Here is a 19943-nt window from a genome sequence, read left to right on the forward strand (position 1 = left end):
CACTTACAAGCATGAAACCTTAATAACCTATTAGTGTGCCAAAACAAAGTAAGACAAAAACAACAGTGATGACAGCAAACAAGAAAGACCCAAATTAAAAGTACCTTAAATTAGCCACGTGAACCAAATGTAGTGTCCCAGCATTTGTGAGTCAAACGCAAGTAGATGATGGGTTTGAGATTAGCCTGGGCTACACATCAAAACCTTGCCTCAAAACTAACACAAATAAAAGAATAACTTAAGCTAAAAGGAAAACTTATTACAAAGGCAATCTGCTCAATAAAGAAACAAATTTGCCAGGTACTAATGGCTCACACCAATAATCCTAGCTACTCAGGAAACAGATCTGAGAACTGAGTTCAAGGTCAGATTGAACAGACGAGTCTATGAGACCTTTACCTCCATTTAACCACCTCAAAGCTGGAAATGGAGGTGCGGCTCCAGTGGTAGAGCACAAGCCATGAGGAACAAAGTGGACAGAAAGCACAAGGCCTGAGTTCAAGCCCCAATACAGAAAAAAAGCAAATTAAAATTGTAGCATAAATTCCATGGGTCATGGTTATATAAATGAATTCACTTTAATCCAGTGAAGGAAATTAACCTTAGGGTTATCCTCATTTTTCATTACCATTTTCCATTATACCATGTTATGCTTTGTGTGCTAAATATAAGTCAATTTTTCATCTCAACACGTACCAGACATACAGAAAGTCACTATTTTGGAAATCAATAGGAAGAACATTTGTTTCCAAGTAATTTTTGAAGGTTAAATGTTTTCAAGATTTTAGAAAATAGTTCATTTTTTAATTGAAAAATCTAATTCAGATGGAATTACCCTTCTTATCCTCAGCACTGGAATCTGTGAAGGAAATTATGAAACATCCACAAACTGGCAACATTTCCAAGATAAGAAGCTATTAACTATAGTGTTGGGAGAGGAACCGACTTCCTGAAGAATTTGTGGTAAAAGGACGTGGTAAAAGCAGAGTAAGGATAAGAGCACAGATATATTTATCTGGGCATTATCATCATCATACCACTGAATATTTCCTGCATGCTCACTTGGGTGCTCTTCATTCTAGCTGGGATTGCAAAATGACTTTAAGTTAAGCTTTACTTAAATGTCAAATGAAATGATAAAGTAGTACTTAGTAGTATTAAGTTTTTCAAGTCATAAAATTACATAAATAATAGTAGCAATGTAAGCTTACTATTCATAATATGAAAATGATAGTACAAATGGTAACCCTGAGATGAATACAGTTTACTTAGAAAGAATGATACCCACATATAGCCCATTCCCATGTCATCATTGGTAGTCACGTAGCCAGGGGCAACTCCAAGACTTGTTGCTCTGTATGGGTATGGCAGAGGAGAGAGGACAGAGTCAAGAAAGGGACCAGACTGAATGTTAATGGCATCAAATCAAAGAAGGAAAAGCCAGGGAACTGATTATAACATAGATGATGCAACAGTTGGTAGGGGTGAAAACAAGCAAGCGTTATATTGATAAAGGAAAAGGAAGTTCTATCTTCATACAGAGTCTATTCTCGAGGTTGTCGTTTCTTTAAGGCCATACTATCATTTAGATGAGGTGCATCCAGGAACACTGTGGGTCAAGGTTGGTTCTGTACAGACTATAAAGCAACTGTAGGAAGGATACACCTGGAAGTAGTTTCTTTAGTATGAAACTAGTCATACAACTAATATGCACTAATGATAATAATAGCATGTGTATGTATAACTGTATGTGAAAGAACTGTGAATCTGGAGACATAGAAATATAGAAATTGCTTATTCCTGATATTCCAGTGTACTTCTCATTTTAAATAACCTAACTTATCTTCAAAAATATCTCAAATGATATGAAAAGTTCATTGAGCCACATGTATCGTAGTCTATTTCTGTGATATAACAGTATTCAATAAGATAATCAGCTTATAAGAATAGAGATTTAATTTTTACCCTTTCCCATAGCGAGAAGGCAGGAGTCAGAAGAGAAATGTGTGTGTGTGTGTGTGTGTGTGTGTGTGTGTGTGTGTGTGTGTGTGTAAAGAACAAGTTTTAAATAAACCCACTCCTTCTCCCTTGATCAGAATATTAATACCTTCATTAGATTAGAGCCTATATGACTAATCACTTCTTAACATTAGGTAAGCAATTAAGCTCCAACATGAATATGAAGAAGACATTTAAACCATACCAATAAGCAAAGGGAATGTCCACAGAAGTTCATAGATACTGAGAGAAAAATAATTCTATTGCAAGATATTCAGAATAAGCAGAGGTTTTAGGTACCGCACTATATTTCCCAATAGATCACAAGTGTGAAGTTGAGGTTTTTAATGTATATTTTCGCTTTCCTTCATCTTACTTTTCTATTCCCAACCCTTCTGGAGACTAGTTTAAGGATCAATAAACATCTTCAACTTCAAACACGTCAAACTAACATTCCTTTATGTTATGGCTTTTTTCCTCCTGTTTGCAGAAGGCTTTGGAAAAAATATAAAATACAACTGCTAGGAAAGTACAAAGTAGGCTTAATAATTCTGAAGTTCAATTTTTAAAAGTCATGATGGTCACAACGAAAGACCATGCTTCCAATCCATATAATGACATTGGGTAGTTATAGAGGTGGGAGTGAAGGGATGGTAGGGGAAAAACAAAGAAGGAGGCAACAATGTTTGATAGGAAATGTACTCATTACCTTCCTGTTGTAACTGTAACCCCTCTGTACAGTGTTTTTACAATAAAAAAGGTATTTGAAAAAGCAAGCTGGAATGTGTGCTTGAATAAAATACTTAGAGCACAATAGCTTGAATTCAGTTCTAAGAAACTACTTTTGGAAAGCTTATCAGATTTCAGTTTGGCAAGACTTGACAATGCTGTTTTGAAAATAGTTTTAGGAAAATAATACTTAAAGCTGTTCTAAGTGGAAGATTTGATGTGAGGACAATTTTGTCACTAAGTTTCTTTCAACTCCTGAAATTTTGGGAAGGACTAGAATAATAATTACTGATGATTTTCTTTTACCTTATTAGTGAATGTTTTGCTAAAGAAAATGTTAAAAATAATATGGTCCTCAATCACCAATGGTCTGCTTTATGGATGAATAATACATCATGTTCCTAATCTATAGTGAGTTATGTTCCATAAACAGTTCTGGAAGAATACTGCCCTCGAACATAAATTGGTATGGATCACTTTGTTCTCACAATATTTTCTGCTGAACGAGAAAAAGTTTGAGGGCATAAATCACAATAAAGCAATCATCTGACAGAGTCACAAAGAAGCCCCATACCTTTTTCCTACTAAATGCTATATGATCCATTGATTTTTTTACACTGAAGATAAAAGCCAAAATCAGGTATCATCAATATAAACAAACAAGTGTTTTGTTCAATATGTTATAAGATTTAAAATAAACAGAGAAAAGGCAAATCTAGATAGTTTCACACAATTAAAAACAAGTGTGGATCAGCAAAGAAAAACACAAGACACAGTTCATCATTTTCCATGAAAGGGAACAGTAACTCTGAGAGGAATAAACTGATTTTTTTGTTTATCTGTCTAGAGGGTTGAAATTGGAGTTTTTTAGCAAAACAATCCAAATTTGATGAACTGATGCTATTCTCTTCATGTCATACCAATATACAAATATATTTAATGACTATGTAAAGCAGAGGCTGGAAAGACAGATGTTAACATGTCTGGAAAATATATGCAGATTCTCAAATGGCAAAAACACATCCTGCAGTTAGGATCTTACAACTATTCAGGGTCCCTTATCTTCAGTCTCTCTTGGTAAAACCTGCCAACCCAAACCTGACCTGACAAATCAACATCTCTATTTCTCACTTCTTTCTCCGAAATGTGGTGAGAGAGAAAGCTAAAGAGATCTGTCAGTAATCCATCCATGCAAAAGGCCCAACAGATTGGTAATGTGCCACCTCTGGAGAAAAGAAGCTACACAGTCATACCAAGTTTTAAAATCGGCTGCAGCCTGAGAAGGGTTAAAAGTCATGTTAGAACTCATGGGTTCACATTCATACCTAGCATTTTTGTTTTGGCCGAGCAATGAGCAATTAAAATATTCATTCCCAATAACCCAAATATTTTTTTCTTTTCTCTTTCTTTTATAGTGTAAGTAGATGGATACTAAAACAATTATACATTATTTTCAAAATGTTCTTTTATATTTCCAGTTAAAATGAACCTTAAAATACCCCCCTTTTTAGCTGGGTGCTGATGCCTGTCATCCTAGCTTCTTTGGAGGCAGAGATCTGAGGATATATCAGCCTGAGCAGAAAAATCCATGACACTCTTATCTCCAGTTAGTCAGCAAAAAGCCTGAAGTGGAGGACAGCTCAAGGGGAGTGCTAGCCTTAAGCAAAAACACTCAGGAGTGGTGCCCACACACTAAGTTCAAGCTGCAGGACTAGCAGAAAATACATTTTTTTCTTGCATAGTCAAAATTTTAGGTGCTATTTCGCAGTATAGCTATTATAATAAATTTTAGAAGCTTGCAGGAATGATTTCAAGTAATGGTCTTGTCTTCTAGTTCATTTTATACTTGGGGGTAAATTTTACTTGTTTATTTGTGTGATATAGGTTCTTATGACATAGCCTAGGCTGGTTGCAAACTTTCCATTCTCTTGTCTCAGCATCCTGACAGCTGGGATTACAGGTGTGTTCTACCATACTTAGCTAAAACTATATCACATCACTTGATTCCTCTCTTCTTCTCTGTTTATGATTCTACATCAGAACAGGTGACATAATAAACCATGACTATATTTGAATTCAGCTCAAAAGACCTTATGATAATTTTAAGATGGCAAGAAAACATTAGGGTACAGTTCAGTAAGCAACAAAAGTATGAATGCTGCTTACATATGATTCAAGCCAGCATACTCCATCTGAAAAATGTCATCACAAATGCTATCAAACTATACACACTTGGATGAAAAATGTTACATGAAGAAGATTCATGCTTTCAGCATTTATGTGTAAAATTTCAAGGAAAGTATGTTGTACTTAACAATATTGTTAAGAAACATTTTCCTCCGGGAGTACTGACAAATGATGCCCCATTTAGGATTTAAGGACATGTGCTCCATGTGTACAAAAATCAAATCATGAATATAAACAACAGTTTTCAAGATCATCATCTCCCTAACTTCAAAAATCCACCTGAGAAAAATCTTGTTTTCTATAATTGAGGCATGCTTCCAGAACACTAAGAAGTCTTTCTCATTGAATCAGTCAGCTATAGATTTGAGAGATACATTGGAGACTCTCTTTGAAAGCTCATGGTCCCTCTTGGGAGTGAGGGCAGGGCAGGGGACGACAAAACTGTACTGAAGTTTGCCAGTCCTATTTCCATGACTTAAGCAATTGATACATTGGAATACATTTGGCTTTCCTAACACTTATCAATAACTGCTATTGATAGTGAATTCAGGCCAAGAAACTCAAGTAAAAAAGAGAAGCAAAAAGAAAACATATTTTTCCTTCTGAGTAGGGCAATGCTCTCTTTATATCAAGAGGAAGGGCAGAAAATGTCCCAAAGCAAGATTCTCAAAACTGGTAGGACAAGAGCACACATGGATCAAATTCTTGATGAAGGATTTCTTGAACAGCCAGAAGACAGTGGCTCATGCCTGTAATCCTAGCTGCTCAGGAGACAGAGATCTGAGGATAGTGGTTCAAACCAGTCCAGGCAGGAAAATCCTTGAGACCAGAAAACTGTAAGTGGTAGAGCACTAGCCTTGAGTGAAAAAGCTCAGGGATAGCACCAAAGTCCTGAGTTCAGGCCTCACAACAGAGCAAAAAAAGAAAATTTTCTTGAACTATTTTAAATGTTAAATAATTAAACTTCACAAGTTAAGGTATAGAAACAGAAAGTGTATCAGTAGTTACTGAATATTAAGAGTGCAGGGCCAGGAGGGTATATATGCAGGAGAAACCATTTGGAGGTGAAATAAATCACTGTTATGGTCTGAAAGTTACTAATATGTGTGGTTTAATATATATATATATATAATCAATTATACAGCAATACATCTCATGATTAAAAAATTAGTGAAAGGCTGAAAGTTATACGTAATGATCTGTTGAGTTTTTACTGTCCATGTTACTAATAAGAGCATTGACTGATTATTTTAATTATTTTCTTTCAAAACTTCTGAAGATGTCATCTACAATCTAATTCTACTTTAGTTATTTCATTTCAAATGATTGCTCTTCAAAATTCTTTGAAATTCTCTTAAGCAAACATTTAATAAGCATCTATTTTCCATAGGGCATAATGCTAGGTATTTCTCTTGTAATATTACAGTTCATTAAACAGTTGGTGTTATTGCTACTCCTTCCTAGTAGAAGAGAAACTGTGAATACCCACTATACAACGGAGGAAGTACCCTTTTAAATCAGACTCTATTTTTACTACCTTGAAGAATTCATCCATATAGGATATAGAATCTTCAATGTCATCACTGTAAGATTGGGTTTCTTTTAAGATAAAAGACCAACAGAACCCTAAAATAGAGTCAAATTCTCACCCTATGTGTAACGTTGGGTGGGCTCAAAACACAGTTTTTATGATTACACTCATGAGTAAAGAGTTCCTTGGTTTTATCTGGCTGTGAAGCTGCTTCTAGTAGGATTGCTTTCCTCTAGGAAATGAATTACTGAGTAAATATCATAAAGTTGTCCACTAAATACTAATTTTGTCCAAATTATGACTGACTTGATAAAGATATTAAGAATTTGAAGTGGCCCAGAGATGGTAGCTCACATCTATAAGTCTAACTATGTAAGAGGTTAAGAATGGAGGACTAGGATGCCAGGCCAACCCAGGCAATGCAGTCCATTAAATTCCTGCTGAACACCAGTTAGCTAAACAGTAATGCCCACCTGTCATTCCAGCAATGATAGGAATCCTAGAATAGGTGGACTGTAGTCCAGTCTTATACTTGGGCAGAAAGTGAGATTCTATCTATCTCAGAAATAGAGGTTAGAGTTATAGCTCAACAGCAGAACACTACTTAGCAAGCATGAAACCTTGAGTTCAAACCTCAGTACTTCTAAAAACGAAACAGAAAAAAAAAACAATGGATGAGCCATGATTAAATAATCATAAAACAAAAAAATCCTTCAGTTTTATGATTTTATTATGCCTCCTTACAGTTGTAGTTGAACAGAAAGATATCATGCTACATGTGGCAGACTGTTGTGCTTCCAGTTTATGTCTTTCTGGACAAATCACCATTCCCAGTGTATTTTCTATTCACAGTGTAAATATATATTATTAATTACTTTCAAAAGGCAGCTAGGAACTCAGTTCATGTTTAAAAAATAGTTAATCATATTTATACATGCAAACACAGTTCTTTGAAAATGGGTACCTGCAAGAAGTTTAACACACATAAATAGACAAAAAAGTTAGCTGTGGGTAGGTTTCTTTCAGTACATTATATATAGACCAAGTTAATGATAGGAGAGATGGAACAAATATTCATGCCCCCTAAGTGTTATAGGATGCATCATGCATCAGCAAGGGAATGAATAACAATTCCATAGGAACTGTGAGTTCTAGACCCAGTCTCAATTTTGCATAATACTAGCTATTTGGATAATGACAGTTTTTCTGAGTTTTGTTTCTAAAACTGATGGAAATCTTGTACTAGGAGATTGCTGAAAATCAGGTAGGTTACAAGTATGAGCACGCACATGCACACACACACACACACACACACACACACACACACACACACACATACACACTCTCATATCAATGCCAGAATAACTAGAGTGCCATGAAAACTTTTTATTTGACAAGATCAGAGTCTCATCAACATTTTGCCAGAGCTATGTTTGAACTGAGAATCTCCTGAACTCAACCTCCCAAGTAACTAGGATTATAGATATAAGCCACTGAGCGCAGAAAATTTATGTATTATTAAAGACTTTTGTAAAAAGCCACATTTGCATTTGAACTTGCTATTGAAAGTATGCCTTTTAGAAGGACACAAGTGAAATTTAGGGTTAAAAAAATAAACAGAAACAAACAAAGCAGACAGGGGCTGGTGGCTACTCAGGAGGCTGAGATCTGAGGATAACGGTTCAAAGCCAGCTGGGGCAGGGAAGTCTGTTAAATGCTTATCTCCTGTTAACATTAAAAAGCCAGAAGTAGAGCTGTGGCTCAAATGATAGAATGCCAGCTTTGAGTTGGAAATGAAAGCTCAGGGATAGCACCTTTCTGAGCTCAAGTCCTAGGACCACCCCCCCCACACACACACATATGCACATGTGCCCACATGTGTGCACAGATACACATACACAATCATAAGCATTTGAACTTGTTATTGAGAGTCTGACTTTCAGGATAAGACAGGTCAAATTTAGAATAATAAAAAAAGATTCCATCAGAAGTAAGGAGACCTGGATTTAAACTTGAGCTCCTTCCCCAGGGAAGCGGGATCTGAATGATCTTTTAATAAAGCATGCTCTCTGCCTGAATTCCAGGTGTTTACCTATGAAAAGTTAAAATGTCAAATGTATTCAAAATCACAGATTTATGAGTCTGCTTTTTTTCCTTAGAGGCTCGAGAGACTGAGCCAAACTCATCCCTCCCCTTCAATTTTTATTTCAGTAGAAAAAGCACTTAAAATTGGAGGAATGTGTCCATCTTTACAGAGATATGTGCCTGTCTACAGATTCTAATCAGGCATTGTTGGGGCTGGTCAAGAGTAAGACAAATTAAAAGAGCTCTGGCACCCTCTTAATTAAGTGACAAATGTGTTTCATGATAACATTGATCCAATTCACTTTTCATTCAAGAATATAATGATCTTTCACACCTTTTCGACTTTCTGAAGCATTTCATATACACATTTTGAGAGCATTATCCATACCTGAAAAGGCTGTCCGCTGGAAACGTTGAGCTGTTTCCTTATCCATCTGTTGCCTTGATCCCCAAATATCTGCCACAGCAACTGTCCCTTTGAGTTGCTCCAGATTCGCTGGTAGATAGCCAGCCTGTAAATGTGCTTTCCAAACATGTGGTAGTAGAGGCGGAAGGTGCAGCCGCTTGGAGAGGTGGCATTAAGGATTGGGCTGAGGAGGGAAGCATGGTTCTGAAAAGCCTGTGGCTCAGAAGATTCTATGTAGAGGTAGTGTCCTTTAGAAGTGCCCAAAGTATTATCCTTCATTGGCCCTGTGTTCAGTGTGGAAGTTGAACCCTGGTTCCTGGTCCAATCAAAGTCATCTTCTGTACTTTGTTCCCAGTTACAAATTCCATGTTCAAAATTACACTGCAGTTCGGGTGCTAAAATTGGCATTAAATAATAGCAAAATGTAGTTAAGGACAAAATAAATATGATTAATATTATGATTACACTAATTATGATTAATATACTAGTTGCTCTTTCTTCACACTAAGGTAAACTAGTTTATTTTAAAATGCCCGTTATGAAGAAAAAAATGAATGGAACTGGAGATTTTTGTGTCATGTGAGAAACGCAAAGCACAGAAATATCTGGACCTAAAAAATATGATGTGATTGTAAAAGTAGGACTGTGGAGTGTGGGGGAGAGTGAATAGATATGACGAGGAGGAAATGTAGAAGTTGATGGGAGGTAAATAGTATAAAAGTACAGTGTGTATGTGTGTGTGTGTGTGTGTGTGTGTGTGTGTGTGTGTGTGTGTGTAAAGACAGCATAATGAAACCCACTAAGAAACTAAAATGAAGGAGAGAAGGGGTTAATTTGCTCGTTATTTTATATTCACGTATGTAAATATCACAGTGAAATTCTCATGTACAACTAATTTTTATTAATAAAATAATGTAATGAGATTGTCTTTCTAAACATGGAATAACTCCAATCACTAACCTAACAAAGTACACAGGCTCAGTATGCTTAGCATGGCATACAAGGCCCTTTTCTAAGTGAGACTCAATCTTGCCAGCTGCCTCACAGCTCCTCCTACTCCTACTCTCCAGGCAAATGGGGACCTAAAAATTCTTTGGGGCCACAAAGCATGCCTTTTCTTCTGATCCCATTGTACCTCCTCTGAACTGGGTCTTATTTTATTTTATTTTTTTAAATTAGCACCTGAGAATTATACAAAAGTCATTATAATGGCTTTTGTTGTGACTTTTTACCTGCCTATGACATATTTTGAACCTATCTTCCCCATTACCTTCTAATTGCTTTTCTCCCTTCTCCCCCTAATTCCTTTCCTCTTCTCTAATAGACTTCTCTTCTACTTTCATGCCATTATGGGGGTTATATTCCATATATAACAGAAAACATGCAATACAATTCCTTCTAAATCTGGGTCAGTTTACCCCAGTTCCACATATTTTCCTGTAAAGGACACAATTTCATTATCGATTGGTTAAATAATAGTCTTTTGTGTATATGCTACATTTTCTTTATCCATTCATCTACTGATGGACACTTAGATTGGTTCCATACTCTGGCTTCTGTGAATAATATAATAATAAACTTGAGTATGTGGGTATTTCTGTTGTATGTTGATTTTGATTCCTTTGGATATATCTATATATCTATACATATACATATATATCCTGGAGTTGTATGGTTAAATCATATGGGCTTCTATTTTGTATCTGTGCTCATACACATTCATACCACTGATGGTGAATAAAGGGAGAGTGAAGGCTTTTAAAGTTCCAATTTCCTTCAGTCAGCAGAGTAATTCAGACTTACTAAGAGGTAACAATCCTCTTATCAACTGCACATGCTAATTTCCAGAGTAATATGAAACCATGTTCATTTCTCAAAACATGAGGATTCTGTTGACAATAAGAATTCGCTTTAAAACAAACTAGATAAAGTGTAGTTTTGAGAACTGAGCTGAGAGGACAGATGTGGGAATTCACAAGTAGTGTCACATTTTAGCTGCATATACATAAGTTAAATTTTTTTTAAAAAAACACATGCCAGCTGTCCTTCAACTATCTGTCTTAGTGATAGCACGTGATGCCAAAGGTGATCAAACACCCCAAAACAATAAAGGAAAGTATATGCGACTCAGTGCAGCCAGGCGAGAACAAATCATCTGTTTGAAAGCAGAGAACAAGAGCTTAGACCTAATGAAGGAAGCCAAGTAAGTAAATGTCAAATAGGAAATGAGCTTTCATCTGATATTTCCTCACTTGTGACTAATCAAGCCCAGCTGTGACGTGAGCTGGGGACTCACCACGTGCTCTGCAGGTGTCAGTGTTGTTTATGGAGCAGAAGGAGGATGTCAGTGTGCTCAATTTTTGACATAAAACTGGCTCTAAAGCCAACAGATTTTTACATCACCTGTCTTCATACTGACTACACACTCCATCTTCATTCCAAGAGGGAATGTACCCTTCAATGGAAAACTACACCTCTAGACATATTTCTGGATGTCTAATGCATGCTATCAGATAAAGCAATATGACAGCAGGGAAAGCTGTGGAAAAATCGCCACCATAATCATAATGCCACTTGTATACCAACACAGAAATATTTTTAACATTATAACTGTATTCTAATACTCTTGGTATACTAAGTCAATACTGAGAAGTTTAAAGGATAATCTGTTTATTTTTAGCAGTAGGTCAACATTTTCTCTTATTGAATAGGATTTAGAGAACTTGAACAAGATGAAAAGGTTTCCTAAATTTGCCAAAAAAAACCCCATCATAACAAGTTGGATTTCTTATAAAAGTCACTGTATAAGTCAAAAGTCACATAAATGGAAAGCTTCATGTCTCGTGCCTGTAATCCTAGCTACTAAGGAGGCTGAGATCTGTGGATAATGGTTCAAATCCAGCCTAGGCAGGAAAGGTTGTGAGACTCTTATTTCCACTTAAAAAATAAACAAAAAGAGCAGGAAGTGGAGCTGAATCTCAGGTTATAAAGCTCAAGCCTCGAGAAGCTCAGGGACAGCTTCCAGGCTCTGAGTTCAAGCCCCAGGACCGGCACCCCCACATCCCCAAGAAAAAGAAAAGAAATTCCTTAATGTGATGTTTCCTATAAGGTACCAAGCATTCTACAAATCCATTTTGGTTTATACTTACTTTTCCAATTCTATAAATGCATAGCTTGAAATGTAAGGAATGATTCTATTTCTGGACAAGAAATTTGAATTCAAGGAAGGATGCAAACATTATTTTTACTGACATATTTTTGTAATTAAAAAAATACTATTAGTTTCTAAAGCATTTTCAGATGTAAGTGCATTACACACTACTGTAGCTACGTTCATTAAACCATGAGAGACACATAATCATCAGATAGTGCACACTTCAGTAATTTAAACCAGAAAACCAGGGCTCATTTTTTGCATCTCACTCTCTGCTCTCCCTGGAGCCAAAACATAATCAAATGTTCCTCCTGAATATTTCCCTCAAGCCTTGTCCTTCATCTCCATCGAAGTCAAAACAATACCCTGGCAGCCATTCTTTCCCATGGGCTTCCACAATAATTCCTTGTTGGGTCTCCTGAGTCCACTCCCCTCTAATCCATTCATTACACCACATCCATTGGAACAGTGCTAAATATGTTAATTTTGTTATAATATCCTTCTTATAAGACTTCCAAATAAAGAAAATTTCTTTTATCATGTGTCCTCCTCCCATCTCCATCGCTATCCTCTTTCCCCTTAATCACATCATCAACTGGCACTTTTTCCTGCGTTTGACACACATTACTGCTTTCGGTACATGCTCTGACTTCTTTATATCCCAATTGAATGAATTGTATAAAGCCACAGCATGCCTCTTCATAACTCCGAACATGCTCCTTTATATTTACCTACCACATATTTAAGTAACTATCTCTTCAATTGTGAGCCTCATGAAGACATCCGCTCTGTGTACCTGTGTTTATCATTTTGATCTTTCGTATCTAGTTAATAAATACTACTCTTTCTGTCTACTTCAATGATCCCCAATGTTCATCAACTTTGGAGTTATATTGAGTGTTACTGGCTTGATTGGCTAAAAAAAAAGACAGTGACTGAATCAAGGCCACCACTCCCAAAGGCCTGAGAGGCCAAATACAAATTCCCATAATAGAGTGTGCACCCACACACGCACGCACATGCAAGCACACTGCCTTACCACAGTCAGCCTCGTCAGATCCATCACCACAGTCATCTACCAAGTCACATAACTGAAGCTTTTCTACACAAGCCTTGGAATGTCGGCACCAGAAGTGGTCTGGCCCCTCGCAGCTTTCAGAAGGAGAAGGAAGCGTACAGTTTTCAAATCTGATATCATCAATAGCTGAGACTCCATTGTAAATGCCAAGGCTGACTTTTTCTAGTGACAAGTAGAAGGGCTGGGTGAGGCGCCCTAGCTGAATGGCTGCCTGGGACCACTGGTGACCCTGATTATATAACACTCGCCAGATGGCTGTGGAGTCATTGGAGTTCTCCACGTGTAGCTGTAGTTCAGCGGCTCCAACGGACAGGCCATAGTTATAAAACCTGAAGGAGAGCAAACAGGAGAAATGAAAAATTATTGATCAGATAGACCAAACTATATAACCTTTGAACTCTTCTAGTCAGTCTAGTCTTCTAAAGTTTATTTATTATGATAGACATAATGGATGTATTTCTTTCCTGGAGACATCATGGCTGCTGGTTTTGCTAGAGCTTATCTGTCAACGTTTAAATAAGCTTTTTTTTGAAGGAGCTCATGTAAATAAAAGAGGTAGAGTTTAAAATTAATTATAATCCTGTAATGAAAGGGCAGAGTAATTTTCTTCTTAAAAAGGATAAATTACTAATAACAAGCTCTTAAATAACAATTATGTAGGTTTTAATGCAATAATAATAATGATGATGATAATGATAATAATTATCATTATTATTATTTGTCAGTCATGGGGCTTGAACTCTGGGCTTGGGCAGTGTCCTTGACCTCTTCAGCTCAAGTTAAGTGCTCTACCACTTGAGCCACGGCACCACTTCCAGTTTTCTGGCAGTGAATTGGAGATAGTCTCATGGAATTTCCTACCTGGGCTGGCTTTGAACTGTGATCCTCAGATCTCAGCCTCCTGAGTAGCTAGGATTACAGGCATGAGCCACCAGCCTCCGGTTCTGGTGCAATAATACATACATGTATATATATATATTTTTTAAGTTAAACTAGAGGTAAAATAGAACAGCTCCCAAGAACTGTAGTGTATCTGCAATCACTAGGCCACTAAGAAAATTGCCTCTTGCGCTGAATACTCACCAGAAGGAAAGTGTGCATCCAGAACCTGTCTGGCTGAAAGTTGGGCTCTGGAGCTTAGCAACTTGAGACAAGCTGCTGCTGTTCTTTAGAATGAACATGAAATGACCTGTTATCATATGAAGAAACAAAACGTTACTTAACTTACCAGATTCTGCAATGAGGTATGAGGTATCTGTCTCATAACCTTATACCAAGTACATTTTATGTCCAACTAAAATAAATCATATATAATTATAAAAATTGTGATTATTACACAAATATTTTAACAAAAACGGAACCAACTGTCTAGATCTAGATCAATAATTATAACAAATCCAACCAAAAATTTATCTATTTCCCATCAGTGTAACCCACAAAGGAACCATTTCATAGAGGCCCACAGAAGGCACAGCCAGGACCGGTCTATACAACTGTCCTGTCGTCTGCTGTGATCGCATAGTACACACGTTTTCCTTTCTCCTCACAGGCCTAACATAAGAGCAAAGTGAAGCGAGAACCTTACTTTCTTCTTACCTTGAGTTGTGTTGTGGGTATGATCGCGTGGTGGGGCCTGCTGTTCAAAATCAGCAGGAAGATCACTTGGGGAACTCCACAGCCAATCAAAATGGTCACCACCAATTGCTTCGAACCAACCACAGCTGTTTGCTTCGAAATCACAACTGGAAACTGAAGAATGAAATGTGGCTCTTAGAATGGCTCTACAGTGTTCCCCTGCTTTGTTTCCCTTCCCTTCCCTAATTCAGAAAATACGGAACTCTTCACAAGTCATTCTTGCACAGGGGCCATGCTAATCTTCTCTGTATCATTCCAATTTTAGTATATGTGCTGCTAAAGTGAGCACTGTTCCCCTACTTTGTAAAGGTCTGGCTCAAGTGGAAATGACCTGCTTGAACTTCTCTAACTACATCAAAGCACAGATTTGAGGAAAGGAAGGGCGGGGGGAATCCTTCCTGATCTGAAAAATGGAGTCAAACTTTTCATTCTGGAAATTGAGAAGATGTAATTTTCATCTTAATGAAATCAATTATTTTTCTAAATATTCCATGACACAACATCATTTAGTCATATTTGTATAATTGCCAGGATTTGCCTAATTCATTCTAATAGTCATATTACTTTCTCTCTTCATATATATGCTAAAAGGCTTAATTGTTTCTACAGAGTATTTTATGTTGTCACAAAAAGCAGCTACTTATAAAAATATTAATATTTTTAGACATCAGATTCATTATATCACTGATTTTATAAAGGTTAATATTTATGTTTCATTGTATGTATCAGAGAAAGAGAAAAGGAAATAAGAGTTATAAATAATAATCATGTAGAATTACTGCTAACAGTTACTGCATACCTTATGCAACAGAGTCCATGCTAAATAGTTTACATTTATCATAACTATGAGATAAGTATTGGTATTGTTGCTGCTTTCCAAAGGAAAAAAGGAAGGGTAAATGAAGTTATTAACTTAACCAAGGTACACAGGAAGTATAGAGTGTGATTGGAATTCAAATATTTTTGAATGTTTTTTATTGTAAAAATGCTGTACAGAGGGGTTACAGTTATATGAGCAAGGTAATGAGTAGGTTTTCTATTGAACACTGTTGCTTCCTCCTTTGTTTTCCCCCTACTATCCCTACCCTTCCACCTCCACAACTACCCCTCTACCCCGCCCCAGCCAAAGTTGTAAAGTTCATTTTCAACACAGTGTTTTGTACATCTCATTGTTACATTGGGTCAACCTGTATCCTTATTATGCATTTTGTTTTTCCCCTTCCCCTCCCCAAGAAGTGTATCTACAAGATGCAGGACACCAACATCAATACCATGGGGGAGGAACATACAAAGCAACAAAATTCACATGCTACATTATAAATACATTAGGAACAATAACAAGAAAGAAAAAAAGTATTTGTGTCCCTATCTTGGGGTTCATTTTGCTTAACATCATCTTATATGGTCATATGTACATGGTTTTTGGCCTTTTCTGCTGTCCTACACATGTACTAGTTATTGAAAATAAGGGAAACCATGGGACCTATGTTTCTTTGGGCCTGGCTGACTTCACTTAATAGAATTTTTTTCCAGGTCTTTCCATTTCCTAAGAAGTGGGGCAATGTCATTCTTTCTGATGGAGGCATAGAATTCATATATATATATATATATATATATATATATATATATATATATATATACCACATTTTCTTGATCCATTCATCTACTGAGGGGCAACTGGGTTGGTTCCATATCTTAGCTATGGTGAATAAAGCCGACCAATTAGAAGGAAAGGAAATAAAAAACAAAGTAGAAAGTCTTGACAGTAGATTAGACCATGCAGAAGATAGAATCTCAGGGATTGAAGAGAGCCTAGATATTATAGAGAAAGAACATACAACTATCCAAGACAAATCCAGGAAATACTATAGATCTAGTCAACATTTAAAAGACACCATAAGAAGGCCTAATCTGAGGATAATAGGTGTAGAGGAGCACCTAGAGACAGAAGTTAATGGTCTTGGAAATTTATTTAACAGGATCCTAGCAGACCACTTCCCAAACATGCAAAAAGATAGGCCTATTCAGATACAAGAAGCTTTTAGAACCCCAAATAGACCAGATCAGAACAGGACATTCCACGGTCACATTATAATCAGCACAGGATCAATTCAGTCCAAGGAAAGGATCCTTAAAACTGTCAAGGAGAAAAGGTCAATCACCTATAAAGGGAAACCAAATAACCTCAGATTTCTCTCGGCAGATACAATTAAAGCTAGAAGAGCCTGAAAAGATGTATGCCACGCCCTAAATATAAACAACTATCAACCAAGAATACTCTACCCAGCTAAGCTCTCCTATATAACAGAAGGAAAGTCAAATAAAAACCTTCCATAGTAAAGAAAAGCTGAAACAATAGATCTCCACCAAACCAGCCCTACAAAAGATACTTAAAGATGTCCTACACATAGAAAACCAACAAGAGCACAATAAAGGCCAAGAAACTGCACCCAAACTGAGAATCCAAGAACCATAGGAAGAACCCAGTTGGAATTCAAATATTTTGACTCATTAATAAATGTGCTATTTAACTAATGACAATAGCTGTTAATTGACATTAAATTGGAAAAAAATGAACCAAAAACCCACAATCTGAATTTTCTTAGTGTATTTGTTGATCTGTCACTACATTAACCAAGGGAAAATGAGGTCAATGTCTAGTGATGATTATTACACCAAGATCCCATGCTATTATCTACAGTCACCAAGAAGACAGTAATAAAATGTAAAGATATGTCCTTGAAAAAGGAATGAGGAAGGGAGTAATAAGTTTCGGGGTTAAAGGTATAAATCATTAAATGAGATGCATAAGTATATTGATATCATGTATAAATAAAAAGGAAATTCTTTTAAAATAAAGGAGATAACTCTAAAAATTAGTAAGAATATTTTAATTTAATGATAAATCATTCTCAATTTGGAAAATATTACTTATACAGTGCTAGAATCTTTGGGATTTTTGTTTTGTTTTGTTTTGTTTATTTGTCGGTCATAGGGCTTGAACTCAGCTTGAGCACTGTACCTCAGCTCTTTGGCTCAAGGTGAGCACTCTACCACTTGAACCATAGTGCCATTTCTGGTTTTCTGGTGGTTCATTGGAGATAAGAGTCTCACAGACTTTTCTGGCTGGGCTGACTTTGAACCACAATCCTCAGAACTCAGCCTTCTCAGTAGCTAGGATTGCAGGCATGAGCCACTGGCACCCAGCTACAGTGCTAGGAATGTAATATTTTATTGTTTCTCAAAATAAATAAATTCAAAATATATTTTCTCTTTAATAAATTTCCTGCTGCAAAATTCAACCAAATCTCATCAAAAGTCAATGGGAATGTATGAATACGTCAAAAACTACTTTCACAACAATGAATCTATTTTACTAATTAGCAACTGTATTTCAGCATAAGTACACATTAGAAATAAGTACAGTGAATAATATTTTTCTATATTTACAATTATAAATAAGTACAATGAATAATATTTTTCTATATTTACAATTAGAAATAAGTACAATGAATAATATTTTTCTATATTTACAATAAAAATTTCTTGAATAAAGTTTTTAGGAAATAACAATCAAATGCTACCCTTAATTAAAGGTAACAACAATAAATACCACAAGTTAGGGATGAAATATGAAGAATGCTTAAGCATTTGTATTGTAAAGCCTATCTCTACTTCTAATATAGAATCAAAATATGAGTGGGTATAGATTTCATGAGCTTCAAGGTATATAGATATCATTTCAAACCCTAGGAAAAAATGCTCTGATTCTACATCAGCCAATGTGCAGTACAAGATCTAAGAACATGAAGATTTGTGTTACATAAACGTTGTTGCAAGCATCCAAAGTAAGCCAATCTTATGTTTAAATTTATAACACATGGCTTTGATCAAGGGCAATCAAAAAAAATTTCAAAAACAAAAGTTTCAAAGACCCCTTCAGACATTCAAATGAGGAAAAGGTCTCAGTTGGTCTTGAATTATCATCAGTTATGTTCAAATCCTGTAATGGTCTGAGTATTTCCCTACCTTAATTTTGTGAAAATATTCCCCTGTCCCAAAAGCAAACAGTGATCACTCAAAACAAGTTTGATGTATTTAACTCGAAAATGATAAGGGGACAATTTGAGATTTGTTAAAAGGTCTCATGTCTTTAGTGGAGTTTGAGAAAAACAAATCAAGAATCCATATTAGAGTACTGAACCCTCTTCACATTGATCATTCAATTTTGCCCAAAAGTGCTCTCCTTGGAACCACATATCCACTGATACTAAAGGTCTATTGTAATATCTACCCCACACACCTACCTGGAAAGAGAAACTGATTATTTGCTAGCCAAGGTGGTACTAGTGTAAATATACGAAATATTTGAATGGAAGTGAGATAGCAAAACCTACTGGGTATTTCTGTTAGACAAGCCATAGCCAAGGCAGTGGTTTTGTTAGTACAAGACAAAGCATCTGCACCCCCATGTTTATTGTGGTGTTACTCTCAATAACCAAGAAATGAAGTCAGACAGAGAAAGGTTGCATGTTTTCACTCTTATGCGGGATCCAAAAATATACAGAAGTTGAGAGAGAAATGGTGGTTGCCAGAGGTTGGATTTAGTATAGAAGAGGTAGCCATGAGGAGAGGATTTTTGAATGTTTGATCATAAAGAATTGGTAACTGTATGACATGATAAAGGTGTTTATTCTGATTTAAATATTATACGATGAATAGATCTGTTAAAACACCATATATACCTATATATGCATGTATATATATACATATAGGTTTATAATGCATATGTATATATATGTAATAGTTGTCTATATGTATAAAATTTTGTGTGAAAGTTTTTTTCTTTCCTTCCTCCCTCCCTCCTTCCCTCCCTTCCTCTTTCTTTCTTTCTTTCTTTCCTTCTTTCTTTCTTTCCTTCTTTCTTTCCTTCTTTCTTTCTTTCTTTCTTTCTTTCATTCTTTCTTTCTTCCTTTCTTTCTTTCCTTTTTTGTTGGTTATGGGGCCTGAACTCTGGGTCTGGGTGCTGTCCCTCAGCTCTTCAGCTCAAGGCTAGCACTCTACCACTTGAGCCACAGCACCACTTCCGGCTTTTTTTCATTTTGCTTATGTGGTGCTGAGGAATCGAACCCAGGGCCTC

At 36.3% G+C, this 19943-nt stretch overlaps 1 protein-coding gene across 1 annotated transcript in view; it reads right to left on the reverse strand.

Annotated features, from left to right (window-relative positions):
• Malrd1 (MAM and LDL receptor class A domain containing 1) overlaps nt 1-19943 on the reverse strand; it is a 504118-nt gene that overhangs the window by 371166 nt on the left and 113009 nt on the right. Inside the window, exons 15-18 of the mRNA XM_013014599.1 lie at nt 14765-14917; nt 14252-14357; nt 13130-13497; nt 8919-9331 (exon numbers count right to left, since the gene is read on the reverse strand). Of these exons, the coding sequence (XP_012870053.1) occupies nt 8919-9331; nt 13130-13497; nt 14252-14357; nt 14765-14917 (1040 nt within the window). The remainder of the gene's footprint in view (nt 1-8918; nt 9332-13129; nt 13498-14251; nt 14358-14764; nt 14918-19943) is intronic.

The sequence above is a fragment of the Dipodomys ordii genome, unplaced genomic scaffold (assembly GCF_000151885.1).
Source record: "Dipodomys ordii isolate 6190 unplaced genomic scaffold, Dord_2.0 Scaffold24, whole genome shotgun sequence".
Taxonomy (NCBI): domain Eukaryota; kingdom Metazoa; phylum Chordata; class Mammalia; order Rodentia; family Heteromyidae; genus Dipodomys; species Dipodomys ordii.